This window comes from Mauremys reevesii, linkage group 3 (assembly GCF_016161935.1).
Source record: "Mauremys reevesii isolate NIE-2019 linkage group 3, ASM1616193v1, whole genome shotgun sequence".
Taxonomy (NCBI): Eukaryota; Metazoa; Chordata; order Testudines; family Geoemydidae; genus Mauremys; species Mauremys reevesii.
In genome coordinates, this window is record NC_052625.1 from 41,335,370 (window position 1) to 41,347,417 (window position 12,048).

General features: G+C 45.5%; 1 protein-coding gene across 1 annotated transcript; it reads left to right on the forward strand.

Annotated features, from left to right (window-relative positions):
* Positions 1-91: 91 nt before the first annotated feature.
* LOC120400571 (transmembrane protein 247-like) lies at positions 92-4,861 on the forward strand. Its single transcript, XM_039529298.1, has 3 exons — positions 92-277; positions 1,244-1,570; positions 4,595-4,861. The coding sequence occupies exons 1-3, from the start codon at positions 275-277 to the stop codon at positions 4,859-4,861; spliced, it is 597 nt and encodes a 198-aa protein (XP_039385232.1). The 5' UTR covers positions 92-274.
* The last annotated feature ends 7,187 nt before the right edge of the window (positions 4,862-12,048 follow it).

A 12,048-nucleotide genomic window follows, 5' to 3' on the forward strand; every position in this document is an offset into this window, starting at 1 on the left:
GAGAGTCAAAGGCCCTTAGCAACAGAGCATTTAGGATGTTGTAGCAACAGCTGGATTATGACGACAGCATAGTGTAGAACCTGTGACATCAGCATGGCAGTTTGCACAAATCTGGGTTTGAACTTTGTGCTGATATCTAGATTAAACTGGGGCAGCTGGTGTTGAGTTTTCTGCATGGGACAGTGAAAGACTTGTAAAACTGTGGCTACTGCCTGTGAATTCAGCATTATCCAGCCTCATTTCTGTCTCCTCTAGCTTTGTACCTAAGACCTCTATGGTAAGAGTAATAGTTTTCTGCAGTTTATTTTCTTCACCTTCTGTCATAGGCTTTAAAATATAACTCCAGGGAAGAGTTTCACATTTTCTCTCTACAGATATTTTATTCAAAGCTCTTGCGTATGCTTCTTGCATACATTATGTAAATAGTGTGGCTTTCCATAAGCCTAGAGGGCAGACCTGTCAGTGGCATGATCCCTACATAACTCCTGGGTCTGCTGAAAGCCATTCAACCCATTCTGCTGCTGTTATTTAGCCTATTACTAATCCCCAGACAGGGAGGCGTCTCATCTTCATTGGCATCTCATATTTATGAACTGACAGAAATTAATTCAGAGTAGCAAAACATTTCTCTCCTGGCCAGATACATCTAAGATGGTAGCAGAGTATCATGACTCCATGGTTCTAAGGGGACGCTAATTTCATATCTGATCGACCACCATCCACTAGACTTGAATCAGAGATTTGTCCCCTATGTTTTTTCTTCATTGACTTTCTAACTGACCCACAGTTGAAGTGTTCTAAGGCCATGGGTTTTAGTCCAGCGCTTTGATCTGGTTATGGGGCAGGGTTAGGTCCCATCTACTCAGATTTGGGGTCAGGGAGGGGAAGTTTACTTGACTACTGACTGCATCTGAAGTTGAGGAGAAAGAGGGGGAAAATGTGGAAGACATAACAGAGCATGTAGAACTATGACAAGTCAGGGGGACAAAGTTTTGTGGGGGAGCCCCTCTTGCCCCATAGCAAATGCTGCTGCTTTTCACCACAATGTAAGTGGAGCCTCTGACTTTCTAGTAGTTCAGACAGGGCTTTGAATAGTCAAGTGTAGTAGCTTTCTATATATAGTTGGGCTGCCAGCCTGCATCTGGCTCAGCTGAGCTGGGTGAAAAACATTTACCAGAAGATTGTTTCAATAGTTTGTATCAGTTAAATAGGAGTGGATGATTTTCCCTGATCTATGGACTAGGACACCCCTGAAAATACATCGTCAGGGACATCTGGGGTGACAGAGCCACCAGACATTAGGGATCAGGACCTGCGCATGGAGACTAATTCACAGGCAGAACTGGATTCTCTGCAACCAGAACATATTACCAATGATGGTGAGATCAACACCTGGGTGGAGATGGAGCAGCCAAACTCTAGGATGGCTCAAGTGGCTGAGACTGAGCTGGAGAAGATGCGGCTGGATATGGAGCTGACTATGCTGAAATACCAATATGAGGAGAAGGAAAAGCAGCGGCAGCACAAAGAGAAGATGGAGCAGATGCGTCTGCAGTCACCATCTGGATATGTGAGTACAGGTGACAGTGTAAACAGGGGGAGGCATGACCCAGATGTGTGTTTTCCACATGGTCCAAGTTTAAAATATTTCCAAATCTCCACAAAGGTTAATTTGAGAAAACTTCCATTCAGTCAGAGTCAAACCCAAAAATGTGAACTCACAACAGGATCTTACACATTAACTCCAGAGACTTAAAAAAATACACTGGAGAAAAGTTCATAGATCATAGAATGTCAGGGTTGGAAGGGACCTCAGGAGGTCATCTAGTCCAACCTCCTGCTCAAAGCAATCCCCAGACAGATTTTTGCCCCAGATCCCTAAATAGCCCCCTCAAGGATTGAGCTCACAACTCTGGCTTTAGCAGGCCAGTGCTCAAACCACTGAGCTATCCCTCCCCCCTTTAGTCTGCTATTACTTGTACTAGTTACTGGTTTGCCTGCTAGATAGAGCGAGGTAAGAGTGGCTTCCCGGGCAGGGCCGGCTCTAGGCTCCAGCATCCCAAGTATGTGTTTGGGGCAGCACTTTTCAAGGGGTGGCACTCCGGCCCTTTTTTGATTTGGCAGCAGCACTCTGGCTTTTGCGTGTGCGCATGCGTGCTTGGGGCGGCAAAAAACCTGGAGCCTGGTCAGCCATATGAATGCATTTTTTCCCCCTCACTGGTTGAATAGTTTAGTACTCCAATTTCTCCCCTTCAAGAGGAATTATAGATCAAAACAAACACCACAAGAGAAGTCCAGCATTCTCCTGATGGACCAGGCACTTTTCTTCCCTTCACCCTCTGCCAGAAGCTCAGACCCTGGGATCTGGGAATAAAGGAAGCAAGACCCATTGTACAAGCCCCTCTTGAAAACCTCCCCAAACTCCTTCTATATGGGTGAAAAGTAGCTTATACAGCCAGCCCCTTCCCAGAATTCCTCACCAGAATCTAACTCCCATGGTCCCTCTGCACTACAAATCCCAGAATTTCTTCATTTTCATCAGGAACACAGAATAGGACAGAATCTGGACTCTACTTGAAGGGGCCAGCATACTCTATGGCTCAGGGATAGAAATTTCTACAGTGGAGCCTGTCAAAGAGGTCCTGTGACCTAAATTCCCTATAAGCTGTGGGGCCACATTTATTTAGTGCTGCACAGGCACTCAGGAAAGCTGCCCAGAGACCAGCCAGGGGACGGGCACCCCTCCCCCAGACCCATCCTAACCAAGCCCCAGACCTGCTGCAGCCCAGCCTCAGGGCCCAGGCATGACCCAGGCCCAGACCTCAGGCCCAGGAAGGGGTGCATCTCCTGCAGCTGAAGCTCAGAAGCTGCTGCAGGTGGAGGGAAGAGATGCCTCTGACTCCCCCAGCCCAGATGCTGCTGCAAGCAGTGTGGGGGAAGGAGAGCTCTCCTTTGCCAGAGCCCTCATGCCCCAACCCTGTCTCCTCCTACACTCCAAACCCCTCATCCCCACTACACGAATTTTGTTGTGCGATATTGGTGCACACTACAAAATTAATTCCGCACATGGGTTGGAAAAATTAGAGGGAACACGGCCTGTGACTAGAACAGATTGAGGGTGTGTTCTAAAGAATTAGAGGGATGGTTAAAGGACCAAACCCCAAGTGTAGCAAAGCAAACAGGTGTGATAGTTGATCTGAACAGCAGGTGCTATGCCCATAGAAAAATGAGAGAAACAGCAGGATCTGAAGGAACAGGCCAGATAGCAGTTCACTTGTAGGGAAACCCAATTAGCTCTGAACTTAAGACACATTGTGTCCAAACTAATGGCTGCAAATGGGGAAAGGTGATGCCTAAAACTGCCAAACCAATAGGAAAAATGGAGCAAGTGTTGCTGAGATCTGCTATTACAGCCCTGATGGGCAACCCTTCAATAGGTAAACTGCCCCTCTTTCTTTCAGTAGCACACATTGAGCAGGTACTGTTGAACGGAAAGATACTGCTTAAGGTTGAAGTTGCAGATGATAACTTTATGCTGTACAAGATTCACCAGTTAAATTCATTTCCACATGAAGGCATTAGGGATCATGAAATAGCTAGCTCTCCTGATGGCTCAAATATGTCTCAGATGGGAAGAGGGAAAATGAGTACCATTCCCCCACCCTGAAAAGGAGTAACCTGTACCTGTGTTATTGGGAATTACTATGACATTATTTACCCTACTAGCATGTGCAGTCTCTCAAAGTGAATTCAGGAATCTATCAGTGGCAAGGACAGAATGGAAAAAGCCTGGCCTAATTCAGCCCTCAAGTAAATAAAAGGAGCTCCTCAGATGCTCCTGCTTACATCAAGGCTGAATTTGGCCATATGTCCTCAATATAAAAAAAAAAGTTAGGGAGAGAAGTAACTGCTGGAATTCCTGTGTTAGCACATAAAGCAGCTGCCAAGTGTTTAATAGACTTAAAGTCCATCTTGACTGAAGAAAAAATAAGTATAGAGGTACCCGGAACTTGGAGTGTTGTGCTGACCAGAAGTTGTGGAAGGCTATTCTGGGAGACTGGGTTCACATACCAAGAGTGACCCCCTGCAAGAGAGGGAAAAGAATAGGAAATGGGTAACAGTTCACATTTGAGTGGTTTGTGCACAAATTGCTAGCAATTAGTTTAACTGGTTATCCAGGCATTAAAAGAAAAATTCGTAGGATAATTTTTTTCCACCCTGCTGTTTATAAAGAATGATCAGAGCATTACTGAACCTGTCTGAGATGCCCAAAGCAGAAAGATAGCAGGAGATACAAGTACAACAACTATGGAGCCCAGCCCTACATCAAACAACCTTTCTAGACTCATAGCCAAGAATTTTGGGAGTCCTGAGTATATGACAATCAGCACAGGCCAAGCGGTTCCACAGCTCAGTCTAATTCATCTCTCTGTTCAAACAGAATTGCACTGGGTCTCAATCTGAGAGTTTGTCCATGCATCATATCAGTGACAGTTTATGGTCACAAAGGCAAGGAACATGAGCAGAGGAGTCTTTTCACATGGCATATATAACATGGCCCTTCAATATCACATTTCTGCCCCTTTGTCCACAGCCTGCTGAAGGATGCCAGGACCTCCTCAGGCCCCAGAACCAATTTGCTTTGTTCCTGTATTGCTTCATCTTCATACACGTTATCTACACAGCAAGGGAATTGTTGCTCTTCTTTGTTAAGAAGCACCACCTATTCATCATTGTGGTTACCTTGTTATATTTAATTAAAAAGCTCTGGGATTATTTGTGTTGCTTTGTTCTTCCTCTGCAAGGTCTACATTGGTTGAAGCCTCTGATTGGTATCCACAGCGTTCTGATAGTAAGGTGATAGGCACCATATACAAGGATTAGAGAAGTGTAATATGAAGCCAAATTTTCAAAAGTAGCCACTGATTTTTTAATTACGTCACTGTTTGTCTTGGCCTCCCTATGCCATAAATGTCACTGCTGTTGATATTGATGGACAGTTGTGCAGAATTGTCCCTCTAATCCAGCATGGTTAGAAGTTAGACATGCTAACAATTTATTAGGTCATTAGATTGCCCTCTTGAGAGCTAACTCAGAATTTTCATACAGTTTATTCTCCAGTTGCATTTTAGATGTTCCAAGCAAAAAGACCTGCATTTCCTGTGGGAAGTTATTCCACAGTATCACTCCTCTCACCTTTGAGGAGTTTCTTCTGATTTTTCCATTTCCCAGTTTCATGCCTTTATTTCCAATTACACTGCAGGGCTCAAAGTAAATCGCTAAAGGGGAAAGCAGGCAGTAGGCTGAGAAAGGGGTGTCAGGAGCACTCAAGGGAGATGGGATAGAGAAGAAGCCAATAGGAGAAAGGAACTGAGTTCCCATTTCAAGCCCTGATGCCTTGTTGGGAATCAGTGTAAGGAAGTGTTGTAGTCTTCCCTTGCTTTTGCCAAAATTGAAACAAAAACGGAATGAGGTCAAAATGAACATTTAGTTTTGACCTAACTTTTTTTTTTTTAAACTTTCTGATTCACCAAAATTTTTGGAAAATTTAATTGTCAGTTCAACAAGAAACGTTTCCCCACCCCCCACTTTTCAGAACTAAAAAAGTTTGTTATTCACCCAGTTCTAGTGCAGAAAAATTTGTCATCCACACCAGGCCAGCTCTGCCCCTACCCTCTTCCTGTTCCCTTTAATGAACCAGAGCCAGCAGCAGTGCTACCATGGAGCAATGCTAAAACTACCAATCCAGATTATTCCTGATGCCTATCAGTAGGACTAGGCTCCTTGGAGTGTTTAATTTGTAATCAAAGAGGTGCCAAGGCTCAAGCAATTTTTTGATTTACTTTTATAACTGATGTAGTAAGTCCAGAGGTGCCAGGGCTATGAACTGCCAAGCCTGGAGGTGCTGGGGCTCAGCGCTGCCACAAATTAAGCATTGTCTTCTTGTGCCTTTGATCAGGGCCGGGCTCAATCTATCCCTTTGGTGAGAGTCATAAAAATCAAATAATTTTGATAGTTTGTGTCCCACAGAAGGAGAAATATACATGTTCTACAAATCTAAGACTGGGTACAATGATTCCCTCCCCCCAACATTCACATGTGATGGCTTCCATCAGGACCACACCTCACCAGGGATTGAGCCGGGGATTGCCAGAGTGGAAAGCATGAATCTCTACAGCCTGATTTTAAAAGCCAGGCTCTTAGACTGAGAATTACTGCAATATCACATCCTCTATGGGTCAAGCACAGAGGGAGATTCATAGCCACACACACTGATCATTAGTTTACAATATTTGTAGCTTACTTCCTTTGGGTTGAGCTCATTCCCCCACCGTCTGAGGCCTGCTGCCATTTGAATCCCAACATGTCCCTATTTATGTAATGCTGATATTTTGGCCGGCACAGGGTATTGAATAAGGAACCTGCAGCATTAAACACAGGAATTGCTATAGGTTGTGCTAAAGAGCCTACCTTTAGAGGTGTTATAGCAGAGTCATATCCTTGGATAGGGCATCTGGGGGACACCATACATTCTCCAGGGTGTTACACACACTCGTAAGTATGATTGGATTTGCCCTGTCTTGCTCTGCTGCCTGTCCCATATAGAGACTCTCAGTCTAAAAGCAGGGCACAGTATCTCTCCAACTTCTTCATATCAACAATGACTCAGCATGATTCCATTAAAGAGTCTTGTGGCACCTTATAGACTAACAGACGTTTTGGAGCATGAGCTTTTGAGGGTGAATACCCACTTAGTCAGCTGCATGTAGTGGAAATTTCCAGGGACAGGTATATATAAGCAAGCAAGAAGCAGGCTAGAGATAATGAGGTTAGTTCAGTCAGGGAGGATGAGGCCCTGTTCTAGCAGCTGAGGTGTGAAAACCAAGAGAGGAGAAACTGGTTTTGTAGTTGGCAAGCCATTCACAGTCTTTGTTTAATCCTGAGTTGATGGTGTCAAATTTGCAGATGAACTGAAGCTCAGCAGTTTCTCTTTGAAGTCTGGTCCTGAAGTTTTTTTGCTGCAGGATGGCCACCTTAAGATCTGCTATTGTGTGGCCAGGGAGGTTGAAGTGTTCTCCTACAGGTTTTTGTATATTGCCATTCCTAATATAGGATTTGCGTCCATTTATCCTTTTCCATAGAGACTGTCCAGTTTGGCCGATGTACATAGCAGAGGGGCATTGCTGGCATATGATGGCATATATTACATTGGTGGACATGCAGGTGAATGAACTGGTGATGGTGTGGCTGATCTGGTTAGGTCCTGTGATGGTGTCGCTGGTGTAGATGTGGGCAGAGTTGGCATCGAGGTTTGTTGCATGGATTGATTCCTGAATTAGAGTTACTATGGTGCAGTGTGCAGTTACTGGTGAGAATATGCTTCAGGTTGGCAGGTTGTCTGTGGGCGGGAGGTCCACCTCCTAGATACCATGTGCAAATAAGTGATGGTCACATTAACACCACCCTATACCGAAAACCTACCGACCGCTATGCCTAACTTCATGCCTCCAGCTTCCATCCCGGGCACGCCACATGATCCATTGTCTACAGCCAAGCACTGAGGTACAACCGTATCTGCTCTAACCCCTCAGACAGAGACCAACACCTACAAAATCTCCATCAAGGATTTCCAAAACGATAATACCCGCACAAGGAAATAAGGAAACAGATCAAGAGAGCCAGACATGTACCCAGAAGCCTCCTACTGCAAGACAAACCCAAGAAAGAAACCAACAGGACTCCACTGGCCATCACATACAGTCCCCAGCTAAAACCCCTCCAACGCATCATCAGGGATCTACAACCCATCCTGGACAATGATCCCACACTGTCACAGGCCTTGGGTGGCAGGCCAGTCCTCGCCCACAGAAAACCTGAAGCATATAATACGCCATCATACGCCAGCAATGTCCCTCTGCTATGTACATTGGCCAAACTGGACAGTCTCTATGGAAAAGGATAAATGGACACAAATCAGATATTAGGAATGGCAATATACAAAAACCTGTAGGAGAACACTTCAACCTCCCTGGCCACACAATAGCAGATCTTAAGGTGGCCATCCTGCAGCAAAAAAACTTCAGGACCAGACTTCAAAGAGAAACTGCTGAACTCCAGTTCATCTGCAAATTTGACACCATCAGCTCAGGATTAAACAAAGACTGTGAATGGCTTGCCAATTACAGAACCAGTTTCTCCTCCCTTGGTTTTCACTCAAATGCTAGAACAGGGCCTCATCCTCCCTGATTGAACTAACCTTGTTATCTCTAGCTTGCTTCTTGCTTGCATATATAAACCTGCCCCTGGAAATTTCCACTACTTGCATCCGAAGAAGTGGGTATTCACCCACGAAAGCTCATGCTGCAAAACGTCAGTTAGTCTATAAGGTGCCACAGGATTCTTTGCTGCTTTTACAGATCCAGACTAACACGGCTACCCCTCTGATATCTTAGATCAACTTACCTTCCATCCTCATGGTGCAGGATTGACGGCTGCAGCTCCCCTGTTGACTCTGCTTCCACCTCTTGCCCTGGTGGAGTTCCAGAGTCAATGGGGAGCATGTTTGGGGATCAATTCTTCACATCTAGAGGAGATGCAATAAATCAATCCCCAATAGATTGATGGCTACCTGCTGATCCAGCAGGTAGTGTGGACATACCCCAAAAGTTATACACAGCTATTCAGACCCAAGTGGCTGTTCTGGCAGCCAGGGACTGTGTAGATGAAGGGGTATCCCAGACACATTTCCTTTCTCCCAGGAACACCCCCTATACTGATGTGGATGTGTCTCCCTGCCACCCAGGGTTCCTTTTTCACCAGGGGGACCTTTTGAGAGCTGGTAATGGCAGCAGTGTGATGCCAAAGTAATGCAAAGCTGCTGGAGCAGATCCAAGAATCAGGCTCTACACACATAATTAAAGATTCCTCTCAGGGCAGAGAACCTTCTCTCTAATGGTCCCTTGTTAATTCACTTTCACAAGCAAGATCTCTCAAAACTGCTGTTACACAACAGAGCAAGGATGGAGGATACAAGTGAGATAAATGGGGGTGGATGGGTGTGCTCAGGGTGGTTAGCAGAGAGAGTAGATGAGAGCAAAAACAACGAAAGAGCAGAGACAGAGAGGGAGCAGTGCCCAAAGAGTTAAACACATTGAAGAAAGCAGCCACAATGAAGCAGTGAAAAGCGGAAGCATGGCATTTTGGCTACAGAAGACTTAAGCAGGAGAACTGTGTGAATAAAATATTTCTTGGTTCTCTGGGAAGTCCAAAAAGATGGGTTTTTTCTAGATTTCTCAATCTAGAAATGAATTTTTAAAGCATTTTTATCAAATCAAAAAGTAAAAAAAATCATTTTGGGTCAAACAGAATTTTGAGTTTCATTTATAGAGTATTTTTGATCTTTTAAAACAGTAAGTTAAAGGAAATTTCTAAACAAAGTCATTTGAACCAAAAAATCTACGTTTCATTTTGAAAAATGTTGAAACAAAACATTACAACTTTTTTGGAATTTCTTCCTGCTCCCTCCCCAAACAAGTTCAGCAAAACTGACAGCAATTCACGAAAGATTTTGATGGCACCAAATCTGCATTTTACCAAAATATAGTTTTGGCCAAAATATTTCACCCAGCAACAAGCAGAGAACATCTGACAATGGTGGAAGCAGCTTCCATTAGAAGGACTTTCCGACTTTATGGGGGAGCAATGTATATTGGATTGTGCAATATACAGGGGCGGCTCTACAAAGTAGGTTGCCCCAAGCAGCGCGGAGCGCTGCCCCCCCCTCCCCCCAGTCCCCCCTCGGGTCCCCTTCCGGCTCCCCGCATCCTGGGAGCGGCTCCTGGGGGCTCGCCCTCGGCATGCCTGCGGCAGGTCACAGGGGCGAGAGCGGCGGACCGGCGACCTGCGAGCCTGGCGGCAACCGGGGGCTCACCGGGGCGGGCGGAAGCCGCGACCGCGCCGCAGCGCGCCCGGCGCGGTCCGCCGGCGCCGGCCGCGGCATGCCGGGCGCATGCCGGGGCACCGCCCCAGCCACCTCCCCAGGAGCCGCCCCCTGGGCGCTGCCTGCCGCTGGTGCCTAGAGCCGCCCCTGGCAATATACATTGTGCACAGCAAAAACTGAGGGAAGAAATAGGGATTGATTTTTGCTAACATTTTCATCATTTTGTGTCTGGTGATTTTCCATCTGCAAAGACATTATTTAAAGTTATATGACATGGGGTCTGTCCATGAAAAAATGCACAAACGCCAAAGGCTACATGTATTTGCTGAAAACCCACCTGTGCAAGAAAATGGCCTCATTTTGCTTGAAACACCACTTGTTTTAAGCAAAATGTTGTCCTTTCTGGACCCATCCTTGAGCCATCGCCCCTGAAAACAGCCTGTTCTCAAGTGCAATTTAAAAAAAAAAACAAAAAACACCAAAAATATGTAAAAAGCAAAAGCAGGGTAATTTTGATGTGAATTCCAGTTTCACAACGAAATGTGTGATGAAAATTTTGCACAGTTCTGCTGTATAGAAGAATTCAGCAGCTGGCAGGAGGGGAAAGCAGCTACCATGAAACTGAGCATACAAGAGAATAACAAATAAGTATAAAAATTGCATCAAACAGAAGGGTAGGAGTGGGAACAGACACAATGAAAGCAGAGCACTAATGGGGGTGTTTGCAGAGAAGATGATGGGGAAAGAGAAGCTCCCACAGTGAGACACAGAGAGCCTGATTCTTTTCTCACTCTCGCCAGTAACTCCATTGATTTCACTGAGTCCTGATTTACAATACCAGCGAGAGAGGAGAATCAGGGAGGGTAGGAGTGAGACAGACTGAGGAAGCAGGAAAGCAATGGCACTAAAAACCAACAGAGCCAGAGCAACACAAGTTGGCTATGGAGGAGTTAAACAGAGGCAGGAGTGTTTGTGTAGAAGGGCCGCTCTTTGCAACAGGTGGAATAAGGCCTCTTGTTTCTTTGTCACTGAGCTGAGCAGGGCTCTCTGTACAATAAGCGCCTCTGGGAGCCCTTGGAGACGTGACACGTGCCGCGAGCGCTCCGAAGTCTGCCCCTGTACGTGCAGCCTCAGCCTTCCGCTTCCTGAGCCCCGCTCGCTCCTCCAAGTCCTACGTGAGCAGAGGCAGCCACAGCTGCACCACCACAGATAAATTATTAACCGGTTTAATGGGCCCTGACCACTAGGCTCTCGGGTTTTTTCCTTTTCCCTCTGCTTGTGCTGTGTGTTGGACTCAGCTTCATTATTTTTTCATTTCTTTAAAGCATTTCCTCTTCCCGCACATAAATAAGAGATTGTTTCTCTTCACTCCTCTGGCTGCACAGACAGCAGCTACACATCCTCTACCCCCGCCTTGCACAGGCCGCCTGCTGCTGCTGTGATGAGACAGAAGCTCTCTAACACTGCAGGGGAAGCATGTGATGTCTCCCTCCCTGAGTGCAGCAGGAAGTCAGGGGGAGACCAGTTCTGCCTTCAGTTCAACGGGGATGCAGAACATGGCACAGGGTTATTTTGATACCAAAAGCAGTGCACTACTTAAATGATTATTTATAATGCTATCTATAAATAACAATGGCATTTCTAAAGTGCTCAGTCTCCAACCGCACTAAATCAACATTAATGCATCCCCAAAACTCAAGAAAGGTGGACAATATTAGCCCATTTAGAGCTGGGGAAACTGAGGCACTGACTGATTAAGTGACTTAACCAACTCCACGTAGTAGGCCTGATCCTCAGGGTATGTCAACATCAGTGGTTCTCAACCAAGGGTATGTGTACCCCCGGGAGTACACAGAGGTCTTCCAGGGGTGGTACATCAAGTCATCTAGATATTTGCCTAGTTTTACAACAGGCTACATAAAAAGCACTAGCGGAGTCAGTACAAACTAAAATTTCATAAATGACTCATTTATACTGCTTTATATACTGTACACTAAAATATAAGTACACTACTTCTATTCCAATTGAATTTATAATTATACGGTCAAAATGAGAAAGTAAGCAATGTTTTAGTAATAGTGTGCTGTGACACCTGTATTTTTATGTCT